Source organism: Stegostoma tigrinum, chromosome 3 (genome assembly GCF_030684315.1).
Source record: "Stegostoma tigrinum isolate sSteTig4 chromosome 3, sSteTig4.hap1, whole genome shotgun sequence".
NCBI classification, from domain to species: domain Eukaryota; kingdom Metazoa; phylum Chordata; class Chondrichthyes; order Orectolobiformes; family Stegostomatidae; genus Stegostoma; species Stegostoma tigrinum.
In genome coordinates, this window is record NC_081356.1 from 131,309,364 (window position 1) to 131,334,734 (window position 25,371).

Genomic DNA, 25,371 nt, shown 5'->3' on the forward strand with positions numbered 1-25,371 from the left:
TTGTGGCACTGCAGGAGGCCCAATACAAAATGGCAATATTCACTTTGTCACGTTTCTGTGCATTTCAGCAGGCACAAAAAAAATCAAAAACCAGTCAATTTGTTAAATTAGTCCCACAGCAAAATAAAGACCATTTCCTACAAGCAGAGCTTACCCACAACGTGCCACATTGCCAACAACATCTCCCGAAGGGCGGAGCGCTCCTGGCCCCGCCCAACTGATCAAGACGCGCAGACTGGCCCCGCCCGTCTCATTAGAATGCCCGACCTGGTCGCCCAATGGTAAGGGGAAGGTAGCTCTTTGCATACGGTGGCGTCCGCCAATGGACGCGCAGCCCACAGGGTCACGCGGCCTCTGTTGCTAGGGCCCACGGGTGGATACAGTGATCGGATACACGCTCACGGGAGCCAATGAGCTGAGCTGCGGGCGGACGGCGACTTGTTGATACATCTGTGTCTGTGTCTGGGCGTATGCGCGTGCGCTCGGTGGGGGGGGGGGTGGTGGCTTGGGGAGGGAGAGGCGAAACCTACCCTGACTGTTGTTTCTCGTCCTAGGAGCTCCCCATTGGAGAGAATGGGACTTAGAGCCCGATCTGTCAATCAAATCGCGTCACAATACATCTGGGCTGCTTAGCAGGCTAGGTTGAGGTGACAGAGGGTTTGCAAAAACTTGTCTCTTAGAGTCAGTTGTCTTTGCCTCTCGTTTTAACTTTTTTTAAAAAAGTGTCTAGATATTTTTTGGAAATTTTATTTTCCACCTGTAATTCTCGGACAGGCCATTTTGTTGTAGTTGTTGTTACTAGGTAGGAAAATTACCGCACAAACTATATTTTTTAAATATAAAAAACTCACACACCATCACTTTATCTGGGGAGAAATGGCATTTTTTAATATTCAAACTTTGCTGGAAGCAGCCGAGTACATCGAGAGAAGAGAGAGAGGTACGATTGCAGGGTTTTGTTTGCCTCGCAGTGTCGAATCTTCTCCGGGTGCAGCTCTGTAGTTGTGGTTATGTTGTTTCTGTTTTTTTAAAAAAAAAATTTTTATTTGGCTTTCAGAGGCAGAACACGGCTACGCGTCAATTTTGCCCTGCAACGTCGAATTCAACAGGAAGAAAGGCAAGACGAGGAAAACACCAAATAACAGGTACAAGGAGAGGCCCGGGGAGGGCTGGTGGAGGGGGGTGGCATCGCTGTTTTTTAAATTATATATTTGGCTCTTTAATCTTTCCCAGTCGCCATTTTCCCTCATTTGGGCTTGCCTGTGTTTAGGTCGGATATAAACACTGCCACGCGTACAGTATTCTCTCTTCATATTTTACAGGGCAGCTGCTTCTAGCAACCTCCTGCACATTTCTACTCTGCAAACCCTCCTCTTTTTTTAAAAAAAGTGAAGTTCCTTCCCCCCCCCCCCACCCCATCCTTTTCTTCTTCCACCCAGAATTTAATATCAATTTTAATCGCATTTTTCAAAGATTTTTTTTTTGGTTTTTGACTGTCGCTGCTTCCTTCCCCGTACATGGAGTGTTGATATTTTTATTTAACGTTTCTTCAAAAATAGACATCTAGATGGAAATAAAACCCATTTCTTTCTCCTTTTCCCCCCCGCTCCGCAAAAAGATAAACGGTTTTGCACGTTATTTATTCCCTTAGGTTTGTGAACGTGATGTTGGTTAAATATTCCGATAAGGTTAAGTAAGGTGTAGAAGAAAAGAAAGGTGACTCGTTCCGTCGATTTTTAATTTGTCCTTTTTTAAAAATTTTGAGCGATGTTTTTTTCTCATCCAGATTTTTTTTGGTTTTTTTGTCTGTGGCTGATCTCGGTGCTGCGCCTGCGCCCTGTTTGCTGCTCTAAGTGGGTTGGAGGATAGGCTCCAGCAGTCTCCACTTTGGACCTGTTTCGATCCGCTTCTCCCTGGCCTGTCTGCAGCCTTCACTTGCAAACTCTCATGGCTCTGAGCTCTCGGCGTGCCCTCATTTAGCTGTCTGCGTTTTCAGAAAATCCACCAGTGTGGGTAGAGGCCATTCAGCCCTCACTATCAAGCCTTCTGCAGCAGCTGCTGGGTTTACTGCCCTCTGTCCACCTTGCAAGATTTTTCTTTTAAACTGTTAATCTCTGATGATGGTCATTTGCCCTGCAGAAGCTGTGATTGGAACTTAATTCACTCCCTTCGCTATGTAAAGGCTGCCCTCGTGTTGCATCCAGTTCCTCTTTATTCATAAAATCCTTAGTGTGGAAGCAGGCCATTCAGCCCATCGAGTCCGCACTGACCCTCTGAAGAATATCGCCATCTCCACAACCCTGTATTCCTGATGGCTAATCTACCTGGCACGCACATCCCTGGATTCTATGGGTAATTTAACATGGCCAACCGACATAGCTGGCACATCTTTAGACTGTGGGAGGAAACCCTTGCGGATGCAGGGAGAACGTGCAAACTCCACACACACTTTCACCCAAGGCTGGAATCAGTCCCAGGTCCCTGGTGCTGTGAGACCCTGGTGCTAACCACTGAGTCACTGTGCTGCTGCATTCCTTTGCAGATCACCTTAAATTGCCCTCCTTTTTGTTACATGTTTAGTGGAATCACGTTCTTCCTATCTACAGCATTTAAGACAACTTTTTTAGAAACCATTCTGTTGCGGTTGGTAGTGTCAAATCGTAAATAGCTCACTGTTGCCCTGTATTTCTGATTCTGCGATCATTTCTCCGCATTTGTCGATTGGGATTGATTGTGTTAATGCTACAAGTGCTTTCTTGCACGTTTGCTACACCTCACAGGACCAAACTGCTCAAGTCCCTGCCAGTTCTGTCTAGCTCACCCCACTCTGTCCTAGTGCCCTCCTCTGTCCCTGCCTGTTTGATTCCCTCGCGTGTCTCAGTCAATTTTTCTGAAATGGGTAGCACCATTTTATCTCTGAGATCGGCAGTTCATGGGTATGGGGTGGGAGGGGGAAGGTTCCCAAGTCCTCATGTCATTCTTTAGCGAGACACCCAGTGCTGGGTTACTGCCTGTCCAATCCCGAGCCTTTTTCCAGACGTGACTACAGCCATTGCCTGACAGGCACCTGGTATGATTCAGCCTGTGTTAGAGTAACTTCCTTCACCGTTTTAGGTGGTGTCACTCTGTCTGTCTGATGCAACTTGGCTCGGTTTCACCCGACAGGTGAGAAGGTTAGATTTTTGTCATTACTAGACTCTAAGCACGTACTCACTTAAGACGTAAATTGCTTAAGAGATTTTTCAGTTTTCCTGGGAATGGAGGCCTGGAGAACCTTTTTGGCCACTTCTCTAGTGATTCCTCTACCTTCACCTGATGTATCTATCGCAGCTCAGCAGGGGTCACTGGTTAACAATGTGAACCTTTTTTTCTTGAAAACCCCACCACTCTGCTCTCACTTCTGACTGAATAGCTTACAATTATGTTCCCTTGTGATTGAATGAAGGGCCCTTACTGGACTACAGCTGCTGCCTGTCCAGGGATCCATTGGTGACTGGGATTTAAAGCCCTTGTACCTTACTGCAGCTAGCAGTTAGTGCCTATTGTGTGAGGCCACGTCTGGCATTCAGGTGTGTTTTGGCCTCTGTATTTGACAGTGTGTAATCTAGTTGCATTAGGCAGCAATTCAGCAGAAGTTTGCTTGGTTGATCCCTGTGGTGAAGAGAGAGTTGAGCGGGATGGACTGGTACCTGTTAACACCTCTCCTTGTGGAGGCCACGAACACATAGAGGCCACAGCTTAAGGTGGAGGAGGAAGGAGATTTTCCTCTGGTGTATATGGATCCTCAGGAAGCAGTGGAGAATGGGCCTTCAAATTTATTCAAGGCAGAGTTGAATTTTTGACGAGGAAGCTGAGGCAACTCTTGTACTCGCATGACCATCTTCAACAATATCACAGCTTCACAGACAGAGTCATAGAGATTTACGGCACAGGAAAAGGCTGTTTGGCCCATCTTATCCATGCCAGTCATTAACGACCACCAAATTATTCTAATCCCGCTTTCCAGCACCAGTCCTTGTATGTCTTGGCATTGCTGCTGCTTCTATGTTATGCCTGTACCATGTTTTTAGAGTTCCAGATTCCCACCACCTTCTGGATGCAAAATACTTTTCCTGGCATCTTCTCTACAACTTCTCCTTTTCTTTAAAGCTATCCTCATTCATCCCTCCAGGGTGAAATGTTTCTTTGTATCTATCGTATCTATGCCCGTCAATTTTATGTATCTCAGCCTTGCCTCCCCTCAGTCTCCTATGCTTTAAGGAAAACAATCACAGTTTGCCCAGCCCTCTTCATAACTGAAACTGTCCAGCCCAGGCAATATCCTGGTGAATCTCCCCTTGACCCTCCCCCTCCTGTATTGTGTATTTTATAACTGCACACAGTGGTCTAGCTGTGGTCAACCAACATTTTATACAGTTCCAGCATAAACTCCCTGCTCTTAAACTCTCAGCCTTGTTTCAATACACCGCCTTAACCACTTTACCCACCTGCCCTGGTACCTAAGGGACTGGTGTACGTCTGCACCAAGGACCTTCTGACACAGTGCTTCCCAAAGTCTACCAATCATTGTATAAATCCGTTTGAGGAAGGGTCACCAGACATGAAACACTAACTCTGATATTTCTTCACAAATTTTGCCAGGCCTGCTGAGCTTTTCCAGCAACTTCTGTTTTTGTTCCAGTGCTCTTGGTTTTTAATTCCCTTGTCTTGTTTGTCCTGCCCAAGTACATCACCTTTCACTTTTGCAGATTGAATTCCGTTTTCCACTGCCCAGTTTGTCTGAGGGTATATTAGTAAGTTTAACCATAACATTGTACCTCCTTCTCACCCTGAGGGCACAAATTTTGTTCTGACATTGTGCCAGTTTTGTGGGATACCAGTCTGCCCACCTACAAGGGGCACACTGGCAAAGTGTGGTTCGTTTTGTAATAATCCAGAGGCCAGGACTTGACCAAGAGATCACAAGCTGAAGCCTCACCGTAGCAGCTGGGCAAATTATACATTCAGTTCCTTAAATCTGGAATAAAGATGTGCTCCGATCAAGAGCGACTACGAAACTAGAATTTGCTGTCCTGGGGAATGAAATTTGTCATCCTTACCTGGTCTGATATCTGTGTCATTTCCATGCTTGCAGTGTTGTGGATGACTCTTAACTTGCATCTGAAATTGCTGAGCAATTCTTTTCAAGGCAGCATTTTACTATCCTCCTCCTCGAAGGTAATTGTCCTCAGTGTTGGCCCAGACAGCCTTGACTACATCACTTTTAAACACTCTCTATAATGTTCCTCTGTAATCATAAACAGTAACTGATGCCGAGCTATCGAGCAGAGAGGAGGAAATTAGATTAACTTAATCAGTGAGAACAGTTTCCTCTCCTCTCAGCTTATTGCTTCCCAGGAAAAAAAAAAGAGCTAACTCAGCAGAGGTGAGGTGATGCCGATTCAATCCTTGGCTTTTTTTTAAAGTTTATGGGATGTGGAAGCTGCTGGCTGCTCTGGTATCTCTTGTCTTTCCTAGTTGCAATTGAGAAGGTGGTGGTGAGCTGTCAGCTCGAACCGCTGCGGTCCATGTGCTGTAGACGATCCCAAATGCCCTTTAGAGAGGGAATTTCAGGATTGTGACCCAGCGATACTGAAGGAACGGTGATATGTTTCTAACTGGGGATGGTGAGTGGCTCGGAGGGGAGCGTGCATGCGGTGGTATTCCCATGTATCTGCTGCCCTTGATCTTCCAGGTTTGAGTGTTTGTGGATTTGGAAGCTGCTATGTACGGAGCCTTGGTCCATCTTGTGGATGGTAGAGACTGACCAAAATATCAGGCAGCGTGGTGGATGGGGTGAATGGCAACACATGCAGATACAGTCAGTTAGGTGACTTTGTCCTGCATGGCGTTGAGCTTCTTCAGTGCTGTTGGAGTTGCGCTCATCCAGGCAAGTGGGGAGTACTCCGTCAGTAGTCGTCATCACGAAGACTAGTTTTTAATTCCAGATTTATTAACTGAATTCAAACCAGTGTTCCCGTGGCATTAGCCTGGGCACAAGGACAGTAGTTATCAGAGAGCCTTTGTAGAAGGCCAGTCTGCCAGCTGTGTTCAGCAGAGTGTGGATACCAGTGTGAGGTAGAGATATAGATACATTAACCTGTTTGGGTGTGGGCTTTTGAGTGTGTAGATTAGTCCAGTTCAGAACTAATGGAATTTTGCCCCCAGGGAGCAGGTGTCCCTGGCTTTACCGTTGCCTCACCTGAGCTCCATTGCACTCGTTCATGATGCAGGGGCTGTAGAACCAGGGCCGTACCCTCTATATAGGGTCTCCCGTTTAAATGACAGATAAGGAGGAATTTCTTCAGAGGATGGTGAGTTTGTGGAATTCTTCACCACAGAGGGCTGTCCCACCTGAGGGACAGGTTTTTAAAAATCAGGAAGGGAATTCAGAATTATGTGGTGGAGTTTCGGGGGAAGGCCTGAAAGTGGAGTTGAGGATTATCAGGTCAACCACAATCTCATTGAATGGCAGAGCAGACTGGATGGGTCTGCGTCTTATGCTGTGAGTGGAAAATTATATGAACCTGATGTTGTATTTCCCTCAGTTCTGATCGAGCTGTTGAAGAATTGATTCGGGTAGGTACAGGCTGACCTGTCTCCTCTGGAGGTAATCCAGAACAAGCAAGAGTAACGATGATTTTTGAGTTAGACAGTGCAGAATGCAATTTGTCACAAGAGTAATGGAAATGTAGAATGCGTACTTTCTAGCCCTGAGAAGCTGTGGGTTGTGTTAGGTGGTTTCTGTGGAAATGCTCGATAGAGATGGATTGGATGTTTTGGGAAGTATCTAAGGCGCAGTAATGACATTGAGACACATCATCCGTGATCAAACTAGTTAGAGGGGCTGAATGGTCACTTCTACCCCTTTTTTGTGTTCTTTGGCCTCAGTGAAGTCTGCTGGCTTCCTGTCTCTGAGCTGCTGCTTCCTCTGGTGACACTTTGAGCTGATGGAGGGAAAGTTGTTGGAAGCATCTGTGCCCAGACTGTGCTGAGGGAGACTATCCGGGAAGGAATGCTGACTGCTGTCAGTTGCGGAATCCTTTCGGGTTGGCCTCAATAGGCTGAATGGCCTCCTCCTGTGCTGTGTGTTCCGAATGAGCTGGAATCGTCATCGAGGTCCATTGCACAGTAACAGGCCCCTAACCCAAGGCGTCATGAGGCTGAGGCCAGTCTGCGATTTGAATGGCTAGTTGGTTGTTTTATTTTAACAGCATGGATATGATGGGCTGAAAGGCCTTTTCTCTGTGGCTGACTGTGCCTCGGATTCTTTCAAAGAGCTGTGAATAAATCCTGCTCTTTCCTTGAGTTGTGGGCCCGAAGCAGCTTTGTTTCAGTAGTGTTTGATTTTAAGCACGTCGTACTCTGAGGGAGTGAAGGACCTGCTTTGACACAGGCTGGTGGTGGGTGGGATTCGCTAAACTGTGCGTGTGACGACAGACCAGTCTAGCTGTGTGCTCTCTTTCCAGCGTAAACAGCCTGTGCGTGTGGACAGCTTTGAATCCTGTTTGTCACTGAGTTTCCTCCCTCATGTCACCAGTTGAAGTTTTCACTGTATTTTGTTGTTCACTGTAAAATGCAAGTGGTGATAAATCATTCAATTCAATATTTTGTGTAGCATCTCCCTCTTTAGTAAAGAAATGCAAAGTATTGATTGAGCTCCTCAATGCTGGCCTCTGTCTCCATGTGTAAGTCTCTTTTCCAGTTGTAATTAGCCCCACTTCTTTTACCACTTCGACAAATTATATACCTGCAGAAGACTTTGAAATCCCCTCCATTCTATGTGACGGTCTTTTAAGTTCTGTCTGCTGCTGTTTACGTGGCTTTTACCTTTCGACTGAACCTTCTGTATTCCTCTTCACTTATTGTATTTCTCCTTCGCGCTCGTGAAGAGCTCGCTGTTTCTTAAGTGTCAACGGTCACTTCCTAATTCTTTACAATTACTTCTGATCCCTTACACTTGCAAGTCTTGAGAACCGTTGCCACTTCCTCCAGGTATTTGTAGCTCTCGCAATTGCCTACTTGAGAATGGGATTTGATTTTGTTTTTATTGTTATTTCGACCAGGTCAAGCAGGTGGGTCGAGTGTAGGGGAGGGCCCTAAGAAGGGCTGAGTAAAACCCAACCAAATGCCTGTGAACTGAACATTGGCGGCAGTGTGGCTTTCGGGACAGAGTGCTTTATGATCATCTTAGTCGGTTTCCCCCCCACCAAAAACCGACTTCTCACTGGATTGGCAAGTTCCGAAACCCAGTGTGGGGCTTTGGTCCCTGAGGCGGCTAGAGTCAAAACTGTACCTGCATGGAGCAAAGCATCCCTGGAGTTAAAGCCCAGGAATCCATTACTGTCAGTTAGTCGCATCCTACCTCCTGGCTTTGTAAAGATTTCCCCCACATCTGGTGTTTTATTAAATTTCCTTTTCTTCTAAGGAAGTTACCCTTTTGAAGCACAGTAAACTGCAGCATTTAAAAAGAGACATTTTTACAGTGAGGATGTCCAATTGTTAATCCATGTTTATTGCTTATTACAGGTCCTCGCACAATGAACTGGAAAAGCACAGGTGAGTGTGGAGAGACAGGATTGAGGACCTGTTGGGGAGGAGTTGTTTGTAACAGATTTAAACTGTAGCATTCCCCCCCACCCCCCTTTTTTTTTTGGGAGGACAAAAAACAAAAATCGTGTTGGCCGTGGAGCTTTTTGTCATGACAAAATGTTCAGGAGGCTAGTCATGATTTTTCAAACAACAGTTTTTCTTTTCTCCCATTAACTTTTGTGAGTTATATTTGGGATTTGTCTAAGTCCCACCGCCCCTGCTTATTAACCTCCAGCCTCTCGATGCTGTGGAGATCTGAACCGATTCCAGTGTGTGGAGGTGACGTGGTATTTGTTTCAGGTGAGGGGGAGGGGGGCCTGGGTGTGTGGTGGTAATGGCCGGTGATGCTTTTCTCGCACCTTCTCCAGACCTGTTGATGTGGGACTTCTGTGAGTGAGAAGCCAGAGTATGGAACAGGCTGGCCAGGGGCAGGAAGGGAGTGAGGAGTTGATGTGTCCTTAATTGTATGAATCAATGATGTGATGAGTGAGTGTGCTGTGTTTAGGAGGAGCAGCTAACTTTGGATTGGGACCTTCTTCATGTGTGGGTCTGTTGTTGAGTGAAATTAATTAATTGATTGATTTAAACTGTAACTAAATTGACCATGCTGTGATCAATCTATTATCAGAGTGAGAGAAGGTGACTTCATTAAAACCGGAGCTATCCTGAGGGTGTGTCTCTTGTGCTCGCTCTTCTCGCCTCCACCTCTTCTCTCCCCTCTTTCTCCCCCCCCCCTCACTCACTTGCCTTGTGTAACTCCAATTACATCTTTTTACCTAAATCTATCATCCCGTCTGTGAAATGAGGATATTACAGATCCGGGGCCAGTATTTGAAGAGGAGCAGGGGAGAGCTATCAGTTTTCTGACCGATGTTCCTCCTTCCTCTCGTATCACATAAGCAGCCTGTTAACTGCTTTTTTTTTGGGGATCTTGCTGCACACTGTATGTGCTAATAATGTAACAGTGACAGTTTTGAGATAGTATGTCGTAGGTGGAGCAAAAGGATATTGCTGCGAGTGGGGGAGGTGCCACGTAAAATTGCTCCATTTATTATCTTCTACAACTACATTATTTTGTTTCAAAAAGGAAACTCCTCTGTTTGACTGAAAAGAGGATTCTGCGCAGTCTTTGGTTGTGAAAGTTCACAGTGCAAGTTGTGGGTTTTCAGAGATAAACATGATCTTTGCCTTCCTCCTCACGGTTCTCCTTTGTAACTCGAATCTGTTTTAGGCCCCACGTAGGAGGTGAGCTTCTGCCTGACTCCTCCTGTTTACCTGTTTTTGACTGAGTTGAAATGTCATGTCTGAGTCACTCGTGGATGGTTATCCTGCCTTTCCACTGCTGTTTGTGTGTGTGTGTGTGTGTGTGTGCCTGAGGATAGTGCGGTTATACACTGTCCCACTCTTTGTGGTGTTGCCTCGTTGGAGCAGGAACAAGGAAGCAAAACACACAGAAAATACTCAGTAGGTCTACTGGGAGACAGAGACAGAGAGTCAAAGTTTCCAGTCTGTGCTCTTTCATCAGCAGAAGAGCCACTTGTGAATAACAGCAAACCCTTCTTGCAGTCTATCCATAGTCTCAGCCTTGTGCCGGGGCAACTCTGGGAGACTTTCATTTTGAGTACCTCATTCATCCTCTGCTGCTGCGCCTTTCACATTGCCTCCGAAATAGTGTGCAACCCTCTGAACAGCAGCGATCCCATTTGTGTTTGGAAACAGGAGGCGTTAATGCTGAATTTGGTCCCTTTTGGGTCAGGGCCTTCCGGCCTGTGATTGGATGCACTGGCTGACCTCGTCCTCGTCCTCCCTGACCCCGGCACTGAGGCCAACTGTAGCACCAGCCATGAGTTGGTACAGCGGCCTTTTGGGTTGAGGGTATCATTCCTGGTTCTTCATCCTCATTGTAACTTCCTTTTGGAAAATGTTATTAGTTGTTGAGCTGGTCACTGCTCGGATGTGTTGACTCTTTCATTTCATTGGTTTGTTCATTCATTGATCGGCGGTCCTTCACAAACGAGAGTGGGTGAGTCTGTAAGGTGGCTGGCTGTACGCAAGGGGAGTGGGGGTGGGGTGCTGCTTTGCTGTTCTCATCCTGACATCACACCCTGGTGGAGCAGTGATATGTAGAAACCATGCCCTTGCTGAAGGGTTGGGTGTGGGTGGGATCACTGAAAGGCCTGTTTCAGTCACTTCATTGGAAGTGGGAGTTGCCGATTCTGGATTATCCGCAGGGTGGGGATAAGTCAGTCACATAGCTGGGGATCTGGAATCAGATGTCAGCCACACTGGATGAGGACTGTAGATTTCCTTCCCTTAAGGGCTTAGTGAATCCATTGGGTTTTTACAAAGGTCGGTGGAGTTGTGGACAGTGACGAAGGATGCTGTAGGTTGCAGAGAGACATGGATAAGCTGCAGAGCTGGGCTGAGAGTTGGCAAATGGAGTTTAATGCAGACAAGTGTGAGGTGATGCACTTTGGTAGGAGTAACCAGAAGGCTAAGTACAGGGCTAATGGTAAGATTCTTAGCAGTGTAGATGAGCAGAGAGATCTCGGTGTCCATGTACACAGATCCTTGAAAGTTGCCACCCAAGTTGACAGGGCTGTTAAGAAGGCATACAGTGTTTTAGCTTTTATTAATAGAGGGATCGAGTTCCGGAACCAAGAGGTTATGCTGCAGCTGTACAAAACTCTGGTGCAGCCGCACTTGGAGTATTGTGTACAGTTCTGGTCACTGCTTTATAAGAAGGACGTGGAAGCTTTGGAAAGGGTGCAGAGGAGATTTACTAGATGTTGCCTGGTATGGAGGGAAGGTCTTACGAGGAAAGGCTGAGGGACTTGAGGCTGTTTTCATTAGAGAGAAGAAGGTTGAGAGGGGACTTAATTGAAACATATAAAATAATCAGAGGGTTAGATAGGGTGGATAGGGAGAGCCTTTTTCCTAGGATGGTGACGGTGAGCACGATGGGGCACAGCTTTAAATTGAGGGGTGAAAGATATAGGACAGATGTCAGGTAGTTTCTTTACTCGGAGTAGTAAGGGAATGGAATGCTTTGCCTGCAACGGTAGTAGATTCGCCAACTTTAGGTACATTTAAGTCGTCATTGGATAAGCATATGGGCGTACGTGGAATAGTGTAGGTTAGATGGGCTTGAGATCGGGATGACAGGTCGGCACAACGTCGAGGGCCGCATTGATTGCGTTAGATTGTTGTATTGAATTCTGCCACTAAGTTTCAAACCTCTGTCCAAAGAATATTAAAAACCAAAAGTACTGCGGATGCTGTAAATCGGGAACAAATACAGAAGTTGCTGGAAAAGCTCAGCAGGTCTGGCAGCTTCTGTGAAGGAGAAAGAGTTACTGATTTGGGTCCGGTGACCCTTCCTCAGAACTGCGAAGCGTTAACTGTCTGTATTTCCTTCACAGATGTTGCCCTACCTGCTGAGCTTTTCCAGCAGCTTTGTTTTTGTTCCGCAGGACATTAGCCTGGGCTTCTGGATTACTGATCCAGGGTCATTGCCACCCCTCTCCCCCTTGTCAAAATGATTGTCATGATGGCTCAGTAAGACAACGCACTCTGGAATTGATCTAGTGAACCTCCTGTAAACTGCCTCCAGTGCAACTGTGTCCCTCTAGGGGACTGAGACAGTACAGGGTATCCCAGGACCCTTTAATCCCCTGTGCTGGGGTGTGTGGGGAGGGCTGGCGTTGACCAGAATTTGCGTTGTTCTCTTGCATGTGCTGGCTTCAGCTGGTTCACAGCCTGGTGTTTTCAATTGCAGGAGAGCTAAGCTGAGGTTGTACCTGGAGCAGCTGAAAGAGCTGGTACCTCTAGGGCCGGACTGTTCGAGACACACCACTCTGAGCCTATTGAAGCGAGCGCGGACTCACATCAAGGTAAGCGAACGATCGCTCTGGGTTCGCACTCATTTCCCTTGTGCGTCTTCAGCAATGCAGCACACTTGGTCAGTTTTTTTGTTAAGTTGGCTCACTCGCAAAAGAACCCAATGGGAGGTGAGGGTTTTATTGTAAGGGGGCAGCACGCGATTGCAGAATGTTCTGCCTGAAAGAGTGGTGGTGATGGGATTGACAGTAGCTTTGTCAGGGGGATATGATTCACGCTTAACAGGGAAAGTATTGTGAGGCTGTGGATACAGAGGAGTAGAATCTGTCTCATCGGGCAGTTTCTTCCGAAGAGCCAAGCCAAAGAAAAGGATGAGGCGTGAATGTGGTTGTGATGTCACTGGACTGGTAAACCAGAACCCCAGGTTAATGGTCTGGGGGCTGGGGTTCGAATCTCATTGTGCCAGGTGGTGAAATTTGAATTCACTTTTTAAAATAAAAACGGCCTCACAGCGACCACTGTCGATTTGTTGTAAAAACCCATCTAGTTCACCAGTCCCCTCTAGGGAAGGAAGACTGCCAGCTTTACCTGGTTTGGCCTACATGTGACTCCAGACCCACAGTAATGTGCTGGGCTCCTAATTGCCCTCCGGAGTGTGTCTTTGCTCGGCAATACCAACATCCCATGAAAGAATGAAAAATGGAGGTTTCCTGAGATGTGCCTGTTGACGCTCACTGGGTGGCTCTCCTGTTTTGCAATGAAACAGAAGGCTGTGGGTTCAGGCCCTACTCCAGGAAGAGAGTTTGGAGTGCAGGTGCACCGTTCCTTGAAAGTGGAGTCACAGATAGATCGGGTAATGAAGGAATTTGATGTGCCTTGCCTTTACTGGTCAGGGCATTGACTGTGGGAGTTGGGAGGTCATGTTGTGGCAGTACAAACATTGGTGAGGCTACTTTTGGAATATGTGCAATTCTGCTCTCCCTGCTGTTGGAAAGATGTTGTGAGACTCCAATGGGTTCAGAAAAGATTTACGTGGATGTTGCCAAGGCTGGAGGGTTTGAATTGTAGGGAACAGCTGAATAAGGCTCGCACTGTTTTCCTCTGAGCTTCGGAGGATGAAGGGTGAGCTTAGTGGTTTATGAAAATGATGAGGGGCATGGAGAGGGTCAAGAGCTAGTGTCTCATCCCCAGGGTGGAGGAGTCCACAGCTAGAGGGCTGTGTTATAGGTTAAAGGTGAGAGGGGAGAGATTTAAAAGTGACCTAACGGGCACACATTTTCACGTAGATGATGTATGAATGAGCTGTCAGAGGAAGTGGTGGATTTGGGTACGTTTTCCAACACTTAAAAGCATCTGGGTGGGTACGTGAATAGAAAGGGTTTAGAGAGATATGGACAGAGTGCTGGCGTTGGGACTAGATCATTAAGGATGTTTGTTCCACATGGACGATTTGGACCAAAGGGTCTGTTTCTGTGCTGTATGACTGTGAGTCATGTTCTTGTCATGGTGTGAATGACCTGCTCCTGCTCTGATGTGTTGTAGTCTTACAAAACCCAGGCTGACAAGACATTACTGTACTGTTAGAGGAGTTAAAGTCAGGCCCTGACCCTTAGTGAGACCGTTACTAAGAATGAAGTTTTTGGTTGTGCCCTGGGCCAGTATTTATCTCTGTCTTCCTTCTCCGATTTGCTTTCCTGCTTTGTGACAGTGACTAGATCGAGCCTTTGGAAGCTCCAGGGTCACCAAAAGGTGCTATGTAAATGCAAGTCTGTTTTCACTCGTTCTCCCCCCTGCCTCGCCCGCAGAAGTTAGAAGAGCAAGACAAGAAGGCACTTCACCAGAAGGAGCAGCTACAGCGTGAGCGGCGATACCTGAGACGTCGGCTGGAGCAACTGGCCGTCCAGGGGATGGAGCGTCTCCGTACTGACAGCCTGGGGTCAGCTATCTCCACTGACCGCTCTGATTCTGAACAAGGTAAGGCTGTCTGCCCTCCTGAGGGCTAGAATGTCAGCGAGCTCTGCCTCTAAGCCGCACTCTACTACCTGTGTTCAGTCAGTCCTGGCCATGCCCCGATCTTTAGCATGCCCTCCTGTCCCTGTGCCTTTCACAGCTGTCTACCTCCTGTTGTCTAGTACCAGTGCTCTCCCCACACTCAGCCAACAAACCAGCTTTAAGATCTCGATAAACCCTGATCACCCGATCTAGTATCTCCATGTGGTGACCTAGTCGAAACATCAGGTGAGGTGACTTGATGGAGGAGCAGCGCTGTGAAAGCTTGTGATTTTAACTAAACCCCGTTGGACTATAACCTGACACCATGTGACTTCTGACCTTGTCCGCCCCAGTTCAACACCAGCACCTCCACGTCAGATCGATATAAGGCACTGGTCGGGCCACTGCTAGAATGTGGTAAACAGTTTTGGCCCCTTATCCAACAAAGATGTATCAGTGGGGTGCCTCAGGGATCAGTTCTGGCGTTGCAATTATTTATGTTAATGAGTTGGACGAGGAAAGTGAAGTACTTTTCATCAAGTTTGGGAATGATTGAAAAGAACCGATCGCGTGTATAAGGTTCTAAAAGGGGAGGGCGAACAGCCAGAAATCGTGTCACATATTGGCACTAATGATATAGCCAGAAATAGGATTGAGGATATAAAAAGTGATTTCAGGGAGTTAGGATGGAAGCTGTAAAGCAGGACGAACAGAGTAGTGTTCTCTGGTTTACTACCAGTGCCACGAGATAGTGAGGCGAGGAACAGGGAGCGGGCGCAGCTGAACACGTGGCTGCGCAGCTGGTGTAGGAGGGAGGGCTTCAGATATGTAGATAATTGGGATGCCTTCTGGGGAAGGTGGGACCTGTACAAGAAGGGCGGGTTGCATCTGAACTGGAAGGGGACCAATGTCCTGGGTGGAAGGTTTCCTCGAGTAGTTCGAGAGGGTTTAAAACTAGTATGGCAGGGGGGTGGGAACCTGAGCTGTATACCGGAGGTGAGAGTTGATGCAGGTGAGCAAGAGGTAGACCAGCTAGTGGGAAGGATTTTCCTGGGAAGGAACCAAGGGATCAGTTAAAGCGTGTTTGCTTTAACGCAAGGAGTATAAGGAATAAAAGTGATGAACTTAGAGCATGGATCAGTACCTGATGCTATGATGTTGTGGCCATAACAGAGACATGGGTTTCTCATGGGCAGGAATGGTTGCTGGATGTTCCAGGGTTTGGAACATTTAAAAAGAATAGGAGGGGGGAAAAAGAGGAGGGGGTGTAGCATGACTAATCAGAGAGGATATCACAGCTACAGAAGCTTCCATTGTCGAGGAAGATCTGCCTACTGAGTCAGTATGGGTGGAAATTAGGAACAGCAAGGGAGTAGTCACCTCGTTAGGGGTTTACTACAGGCCCCCCAATAGCAGCAGGGAGATTGAAGAAAGCATAGGTCGACAGATTTTGGAAAAGTGTGCATGCAGTAGGGTTGTTGTAATGGGTGACTTTAACTTTCCTAATATTGATTGGAACCTCCTTCGAGCAGAAGACTTGAATGGAGATGTTTTTGTAAGGTATGTTCAGGAGTGTTTCCCAACGCAGTACGTTGACAGGCCGACGAGGGGAGAGGCCATTCTAGACTTGGTGCTTGGAAACGAGCCGGGGCAGGTATCAGATTGTGTGGTGGGAGAGCATTTTGGTGATAGTGACCATAACTGCCTCACATTCTACATAGCTATGGAGAAGGAGAGGATTAGGCAAAATGGGAGGATATTTAATTGGGGAAGAGGAAACTATGATGCGATTAGACATGAGTTAGGAAGCATGGACTGGGAGCAATTGTTCCATGGTAAGGGAACTATAGACATGTGGAGACTGTTTAAGGAACAGTTGTTGGGAGTGATGAGTAAATATGTCCCTCTGAGACAGGCAAGAAGGGGTAAGATAAAGGAACCTTAGATGACGAGAGCGGTGGAGCTTCTTGTGAAAAGGAAGAAGGTAGCTTACATAAGGTGGAGGAAGCTAGGGTCAAGTTCAGCTAGAGAGGATTACACGCAGGCAAGGAAGGAGCTCAAAAATGGTCTGAGGAGAGCCAGGAGGGGGCACGAGAAAGGCTTGGCAGAAGGAATCCGGGAAAACACAAAGGCATTTTACACTTACGTGAGGAATAAGAGAATGGTCAAAGAAAGAGTAGGGCCGATCAGGGATAGCATAGGGAACTTGTGTGTGGAGTCTGAGGAGGTAGGGGAAGCCCTAAATGAGTTTTTTGCTTCTGTCTTTACGAAAGAAACGAACTTTGTAGTGAATGAAACCTTTGAAGAGCAGGTGTGCATGCTGGAATGGATAGAGATAGAGGAAGCTGATGTGCTGAAAATTTTGTCAAACATTAAGATTGACAAGTCACCAGGCCCAGACCAGATTTGTCCTCTGCTGCTTTGGGAAGCGAGAAATGAAATTGCTTCGCCACTTGCGAAGATCTTTGCATCCTCGCTCTCCACTGGAGTCGTACCTGAGGACTGGAGAGAGGTAAATGTAATCCATCTCTTCAAGAAAGGAAATAGGGAAATCCCCAGCAATTACAGACCAGTAAGTCTCACGTCTGTCGTCTGCAAGGTGTTAGAAAGGATTCTGAGGGATAGGATTTATGACCATCTGGAAGAGCATGGCTTGATCAAATACAGTCAACACGGCTTTGTGAGGGGTAGGTCATGCCTCACAAACCTTATCGAGTTTTTTGAGGATGTGACTAGAAAAGTTGATGAGGGTCGAGCTGTGGATGTGGTGTATATGGACTTCAGTAAGGCATTTGATAAGGTTCCCCATGGTAGGCTCATTCAGAAGGTCAGGAGGAATGGGATACAGGGGAACTTAGCTGCTTGGATACAGAATTGGCTGGCCAACAGAAGACAGCGAGTGGTAGTAGAAGGAAAATATTGTGCCTGGAAGTCAGTGGTGAGTGGGGTTCCGCAGGGCTCTGTCCTTGGGCCTCTACTGTTTGTAATTTTTATTAATGACTTGGATGAGGGGATTGAAGGATGGGTCAGCAAATTTGCAGACGACACAAAGGTCGGAGGTGTCGTTGACAGTATAGAGGGCTGTTGTATGCTGCAGCGGGACATTGACAGGATGCAGAGATGGGCTGAGAGGTGGCAGATGGAGTTCAACCTGGATAAATGCGAGGTGATGCATTTTGGAAGGTCGAATTTGAAAACTGAGTACAGGATTAAGGATAGGATTCTTGGCAGCGTGGAGGAACAGAGGGATCTTGGTGTGCAGATACATAGATCCCTTAAAATGGCCACCCAAGTGGACAGGGTTGTTAAGAAAGCATATGGTGTTTTGGCTTTCATTAACAGGGGGATTGAGTTTAAGAGTTGTGAGATCTTGTTGCAGCTCTATAAAAGTTTGGTTAGACCGCACTTGGAATACTGCGTCCAGTTCTGGTCACCGTATTATAGGAAAGATGTGGATGCTTTGGAGAGGGTTCAGAGGAGGTTTACCAGGATGCTGCCTGGACTGGAGGGCTTATCTTATGAAGAGAGGTTGACTGAGCTCGGTCTCTTTTCATTGGAGAAAAGGAGGAGGAGAGGGGACCTAATTGAGGTATACAAGATAATGAGAGGCATAGATAGAGTTGATAGCCAGAGACTATTTCCCAGGGCGGAAATGGCTAGCACGAGGGGTCATAGTTTTAAGCTGGTTGGTGGAAAGTATAGAGGGGATGTCAGAGGCAGGTTCTTTACGCAGAGAGTTGTGAGAGCATGGAATGCGTTGCCAGCAGCAGTTGTGGAAGCAAGGTCATTGGGGTCATTTAAGAGACTGCTGGACATGCATATGGTCACAGAAATTTGAGGGTGCATACATGAGGATCAATGGTCGGCACAACATTGTGGGCTGAAGGGCCTGTTCTGTGCTGTACTGTTCTATGTTCTAACCTGTAGAAACAAGTGAGGATGACGGAAGCAGTTTGCAGTGAGATGGGGCAGTTGGACTATAACAGCCACCTAATGGCTACAACATGAGGGTAGCGTGCAAAAATGAATCATGAGGGCATGACTGAAGGTCCCAATGCAGGACATGTTACGGAAGCACAGTGCTGAGGGAACACTGCTTTGTCAGGGCTGTTTTGCAAATTTGATGTTTCGCAGTGGTGTGCTAAGCAATATTCACTCCTAAATCAAAAGCATGGGAGTCTGTGGAGTAGTGGCAAAGTCTCTGGGCTGGTAACCCAGAGGCTGTGGAAACCCCGGTTCACATCCCACCAACAACAGCTGCTGGAATTCGAATTCGATGAATAAGTTTGAAACTGAAAGCCAGTCTCACGGTCACCGTTACTGGTTCAGTGTTGTGATGTCTGTAATCTGTCTTCCTTAACTGGCCTGACTAGAAACTGCCCTCTGAAACAGCTGAGTGAGGCTCACAGCTAATGTATGAGCCGCAGCCCAAAAGGCAAAATAAAATGAGTTGTTCCACAAAAAAAATCTGAAGAACTGCGAATCATCATCTGTTCCACATTGCTGTTTGTTGGAACTTGCTGTGTACAAATCGATTCCACGTTTTCTACAAGAGTTGCGGCTCTTCATAAAGTGCTTCACTGGTTGACGAACACTCCTGGTTTGGTGGGGCATGAAAATTGATGTCTACAGCAGAGGTGACAGCCTTTCTGGCTCTGTCCCTAGATTACCAATCCAGAGCTAATGTTCTGGGGACCTCAGTTCGAATCCTGCCATGGCAAATGGTGGAATCTGAGCTTGATTTTTAAAAATCTGGAATTAAGAGTCTAATGATGACAATGGAACCCATCTGGTTCGCAGACACCCTTTTAAGGGGGGGGAAAAAAATCTGCCATCCCTACCTGGTCTGGTCTACGTGTGACTCCAGACTCGCAGCAACGTGGCTGACTTTTGACTGCCCTCTGGGTAATTAGGGCTGAGTAATAAATTCTGGCCTAGTATGTGGGGACCACACCCTGTGAATGAATGCGGGGGTTGCCGGGGGGGAGGGAGCATGGTGAAGAAAGAACCATAACGGCCGGTCAACGTTTCTTCATTAATAAAGATGGAGCCACCAGTTTGATTTTCCCCTGTGCTTTTACACAGAAGCTGACGTTGACATCGAGGGTATGGAGTTCATTCCCGGTGAGCTGGACAGTGTTGGCAGTGCTAGTGATGTCGATGACCACTACAGTTTTCGGAGCAGTTCAAGTGACAGTGGATACGCGGACTCTCGCACAATCACCCCAAGGCTGTCATAGTGACCACTTCGGTTACCAGCAGAGGACCACATCGTCAACGCAGGGCACTTATATATATATATATATATATATATCTATATAAAAGAAATTTTTTTTTTCCTCCTGGGATGTTGACTGCCACTCTTTCACAGACACCCACGACCACAAGAGCAGTTGTATTTGCTGACACCCTCCTGCAGTTCTTTGAGAGCCCGGCTCATCCATTCCAATGCAGCGATTTGACTCTTGACATGAGGGTTGTGAAGAAGTGCAGGGTGGTTTTTGCAGTAAAGTGGGCAGGCAGGTAAAGGGGAAAGTAGACTGAGAGGATGGGGTGGGGTGGGGGGAGGAAAAAAGCCAGCTCTAATGATTAACCTTGAAAGTAGAGTATTGCTTTTCTCCTGTTCTTGTTTTGATTTTTTACGATTTGATTTTTATTTTGTCGCCTGATTCTGGTCTCCCATGGTAAGAGTGAGGAGGGATGTGGCGTGGCTAGCATTGACCCAAGTTAATTTTGCTGGTGTGTTATCCAGAGCTCTGCTGTTAGGAGAAATGCAGGTGAATGCTCCTCTATCGTCTAGCAGCTGTCTGCATTCCTGGTGCAGAGCATATGCTCTTTTTAAAAAATTTGGGAGAAATTAGTAATTAGACAGTATTCCTATGGAGGCTGAACACCATGCATTTATTGTCTCCCAGCTCATCAAGAGTTATCTTGTTAATACAGGACTTTGTTTTTGAAAAAGAAACTGCGGCAGTAGGCGTATCGAGCAAAAAAAGTTAGATTTTGCTTCTGCTTTGTTCAGTGATTATACACTGGGCTTGTAGCAGTTTCATTATCTGTGTCATTTTAGACTGCTTCTACTGAAATATTAGTGATACTAAAAGTGTCTGCTTTCCCTGTCTGCTTGGTTTTAGTCATTAGAGCATGGCTTCTAGACGAACTGATCAACCATTTATGTACACATCTCTCAAGATGCCTTTCTCATCTAGAGGGTTTTAAGAAAAAAAAGGACTGAAAAAAATTGCAAAAGTAATAATCGAGTAATTTTAGCCAGTATAGTCTCAAAATTTGCTGTATCAAAATTTTGTATTATATTTTCCTAAAATGTTATCCAAACCATGCTTCTCGGGTAGAGAGGGGAGGGCTTATGGGGTGGTGGCATGGGACTAAAATGGTACAGGACCTAGATCAGAGTCTCGGACTTCCTGCCATTGTCATTCTGTGCCTTGGTATTCCTCAGGGAGCCCTGTGGCTCTTGAATAGCTGGCATTTGCATCTGTCCCTTGTGGAGACGACAGTGAGAACTTCACGGCAGCTCTTTGTCCTTGTTTGCACTCTTGGAAGTGGCTGCTTCCAAACTTGCTGCCGACCGGGTAGTCCAGAGATTGCAGCTCGTGTGACCCTGCTCCATGAACCTGCTCCCTGCCCCCCCTCCAACCTCACCCAAGCCCTGATCTCCTGGTGGGGGCAGGTCAAAGGTTAGAACGTGGCAGCTGAATTTTTAAAAAAAAAAACTTTTAATAAAAGTAGGAGTATATTGTATCCTATTGTTATTGCTGGTTCCTGTAATGAAAGAAAATCACACTCTTAAATGCCTCATTACACGGGATAACTATTGAACGTGGTATTTGATTGACAGACTGCAGAATTTCCAGCAGTTTTATTTTGAAGGTTGTCTTTAATTTTCCTGTTTATGGATGCCAATTTCTGAATCATGAAAGCAATAGAGATTTTACTTTATCATCAATAAACATGTGTGACTGTTAATAGGATCAAATTCCAATGTGACATGTACAGTCCGTCCATTCCTTTCCTGAATGACGGAATGCTGTGATCAAAAAAAACAAAGGAAAGCTGTTTACTAAAAGCAAAACTCTCGCACAGAACCACCATGTAGGAGATGAGAGGTGACTCTTAACGTGTAGCAAGTGTCGCAGCTTGCAAGTTGTGTATGCACGTGTGTGTTATCAATCCCTCCTGGCATTTTTCCTCAGGCGTCTCTTAAAAATACAACCCTACCCACGCGTCTTTTTGAGTGCTTGTGTAGCAGAATTGGATTTCCTGATGTGAGTAATCTGACTGAGGTCTCCTGCTTTGTGTCTTTTTGATGGCCGGCTCAAGTCAAAACTCTACAACGAAAGAGGTGAGAACCTGCCTAGTGGCTTTGGTCGCTGCCGGAGGGGTTTGGCTTGGTGTGGAGAGGCAGTCAGGTGGCTGTGTGAGATTATTCAACTAGGTTTCTGGTGCAGTGGCCTCTCCCGCATGGAATGGTGCTGTTCTGCTCATGGGAGGAGAGACTTACTCCTTGTGTACATTCCTGGGTCACCCAGTTAGGTGGTGTGCAATATTGAGCTGGGACATCTTGTACTTTTTTTGTAATTTTAATAACGTTTCAAATCCATTTACTTTGTAAATTTCCTCTCTTGGGGTAAAGTTTCTGGTGTGAGGTCTCCTTTTGGAGTTGAGTTTTTTTTGGTGACATTTTGAGCGGTGGTGTTGGCTGTAGTGTCGGTGTGTTTGATGCTAAAATCTGTTTTGTGACTGGGCAGCCTGGTTACGGTTGAAGGCGTTTTGGCCCGTTAGGCCCTGCACTGGTACTTTTCAGGTGCTGTTGAAAAAACTAGTGTCTGTAGGTGGTGTTTCAGTGGAAACTTCCAAGGCTGGCATCAGTAGGCTTCTGTTACATTTTGATAGAGTGTAAAGTTGTCAAAGTGGATTTGAGGTAGTGATCAGTCTGACCCAATTGAATAGTGGAACGTGCTCAAAGGGCTGAGTGGCCTTCTCTTGCTGTGGAGTTCCTGGTGTGGCTGGGAAGGTGTTTGGATCAAAGGCTATCTTTGGTGTGCTCACCAGTGTGTCCTTTGTTGGAGTACTCTAACTACATTTCTGTTTTAATGTCATGACTTAGAGGGATTTAAGTGCTTGTGCGGCGGGAGTGGGTGGGTCTGTCTGTCTGCCTGTCTCTCCAGGTGCTGAGTCGATAAAACCTGGACTTTGAGATATAGATTAGACTTGCATACTTGTAATCAGGATCTGTGCTGTTTGCTTTCAGTCTTGAGTGCTGTTGTCTCAAACCAAAGACACTTGTACTAGATAGGTAGTGGAGTGCTTTGCTCAGGGTAGGGGGTTCCTAATCTTGACAGATGTTTGACACCACTGCTGTAAGAAGAGTGTGGCATGAAAACTGGGTTAAGAAACAGTCCTGGGGTGTAATGATTCACTTTTCAGACCAATGCTGTGGAACAGGATGTGAGCTCTTTTTAATTAGCATTCTCTCTCTCTTCTGTCCCCAGTTCCCAATTTTTGTCTGAATTTTGGTGTCGCTGTAGTTACAGCCAGCCAGCCATATGTAGTGGGGGACCATTGTGATGAACCTTGATTTGACGTAGAGTGTGTACCCTACAGGGCGTTGCTATTGCACTTATTCTGAAGAAAGTGGCCTGCTTGAACTAATCTGCCTGATCCACATGTTTCTTAGTGACTGGGGAGGGGAGTTGGGGATAAACTCTCTTGTAACTTGGTTGTGCAAAATTGATTGCCTCCAAACTATGTGGGAAGAAGTTGCATGTTGGAATGCAGCCGTGAACCCAGTGAGTTTCTTGGTCTAGTCCAACGTTGCTGATGTTTTCCCATTGACTGTCAACTGCCTGAATCAAAACCGTTTATCCATCAGGTTCACAACTGGGGTGATGTGTAATAAGCTGATAATACATCCGTGCCCTCTGTACTCTGTCTTCAACCCCAAGCAATGTTCCTATCTGTCTACTGATGGTAATCATGCATAGTTTCAAGATGGTGTTGACTTGGATCTAGATTTTTTTTTTGTTGACACCAACTTGAGCCACATGACCGACTCTGACAAGCTGCCTCCTGCACTTAGAAGCTGGGCTTTTTTCTCCGGTGTATAGGACACTTTAGCAGTAAAGTGAATTTTTTTTCTTTGGTGGGGAAGTGGGAAGGGGTGGCTGGTGACATGAGATTGGGACGCCAATTTAGACTTTGTTTTAAATAAGGTCTGCAACAGCCCAAAACTGAATTCCCACAATTTGTACAACTGATTTATTGCAAAGCATTTGGATAATTAGCCTTGTCTTTATTCCTAAAGTACAAGATTGGCCTACACTGATGATAGAGCCCATTCATAGTTAGCAGGCCTTTCAGGAAGGGGAACATCATTGCAGTATTAAACCTCTTACTGTTCCTCAATCATGGACTATATTTTTCAATGCCCTTTTAAAAGAACTTTATTTTTACAGTGTGGGAAGAATTGGTTTCCCTTCAGCACCTTGGAAGTGTCTTGTGTTTTGTGAATTGTTGGAATTGAGAATTTATCTCTCTATTCCTCTTCAAAACTCCCAGGGCACTTGCTAGTGGTTGGCTGGAGGTTTTGGCAACTGTGGTTTCTGTTGAACAGATTAACTTTCTTCTTGGGTGTATGGAAGAGATGGTGTTGGTGAGGCAGGAGGGTTTTGTGAATGGCTTGAGGTACACTGGATGGGTTCTGTGCCAGAGACTTGTGAATATGTACTGTTGAGGAGCTCCCTTCAGTATAGAATGCTTTATATAGCTCCTAAAGATGTATAATATAAATTCACACATACATGGTGCTGGCTACCCACCTGTAGCACACTGAAGGTAATGTGTTGTATCATTCTTTCATTGTAATATAATAAAACATTTTTTTACATCATTTGGTCTGTTGTTTTATGGTGGCTTGAATTTTGACATGCGAGCATTCATTGAGGTGCATTTTCGACCCAAGATCACAATCCTGGACTTATGGGTTTAAGACTGAAGTGTATGTGGCTTTCTCTAAGAATAATACCCTCCCTTTCCTCACAAAGGAGTTGACATGTTTCTTGAACCAGCCCCAGTCCAATAGTGACATGCTTAAGACCTCTTGCAGGCCAACTCCATCAGAAAGATTTCCATTAAAGCTGGTGCATGCTGTTTTATTTTATGTTGCAGTGCTTATCCTCTCCAACCTGTATACTGAGATACAGCTTACTAGACTGGGTGGGATTGAGGTTCACAAGGAAGAGGTATTAGAAATCCTTCAGAGGGTGAAGATAGATAAGTCCCCTGGGCCGGATGGGATTTATCCTAGCCTCCTCTGGGAAGCCAGGGAGGAGATTGCCGAGCCTTTGGCAGTGATCTTTAACTCGTCATTGTCTACAGAAATAGTGCCAGATGACTGGAGGATAGCGCATGTGGTTCCCCTGTTCAAGAAGGGGAGTAGAGACAACCCTGGTAATTATAGACCAGGGAGCCTTACCTCAGTTGTTGGTAAAGTGTTGGAAAAGGCTATAAGGGATAGGATTTATAATCATCTAGAAAAGAATAAATTGATTGGGGATAGTCAGCAGGGTTTTGTGAAGGGAAGGTCGTGCCTCACAAACCTTATTGAGTTCTTGAGAAGGTGACCAAACAGGTAGATGAGAGTAAACCGGTTGATGTGGTGTATATGGATTCCAGCAAGGCATTCGATAAGGTTCCCCACAATAGGCTATTGTACAAAATGTGGAGGAATGGGATTGTGGGAGATATAGCAGTTTGGATCGGAAATTGGCTTGCTGAAAGAAGACAGAGGGTGGTAGTTGATGGGAAATGTTCATCCTGGAGACCAGTTACTAGTGGTGTACCACAAGGGTCGGTGTTGGGTCCACTGCTGTTTGTCATTTTTATAAA

The 25,371-nt window shown here is 46.2% G+C and overlaps 1 protein-coding gene across 1 annotated transcript; it reads left to right on the forward strand.

Moving 5' to 3' along the window:
* The first annotated feature begins 586 nt into the window (after positions 1 to 586).
* Positions 587 to 24,373, forward strand: mxd4 (MAX dimerization protein 4). The gene is made up of 6 exons (XM_059644915.1): positions 587 to 940; positions 1,058 to 1,145; positions 8,569 to 8,598; positions 12,410 to 12,524; positions 14,277 to 14,445; positions 19,549 to 24,373. The coding sequence occupies exons 1-6, from the start codon at positions 877 to 879 to the stop codon at positions 19,701 to 19,703; spliced, it is 621 nt and encodes a 206-aa protein (XP_059500898.1). The 5' UTR covers positions 587 to 876; the 3' UTR covers positions 19,704 to 24,373.
* Positions 24,374 to 25,371: the final 998 nt, after the last annotated feature.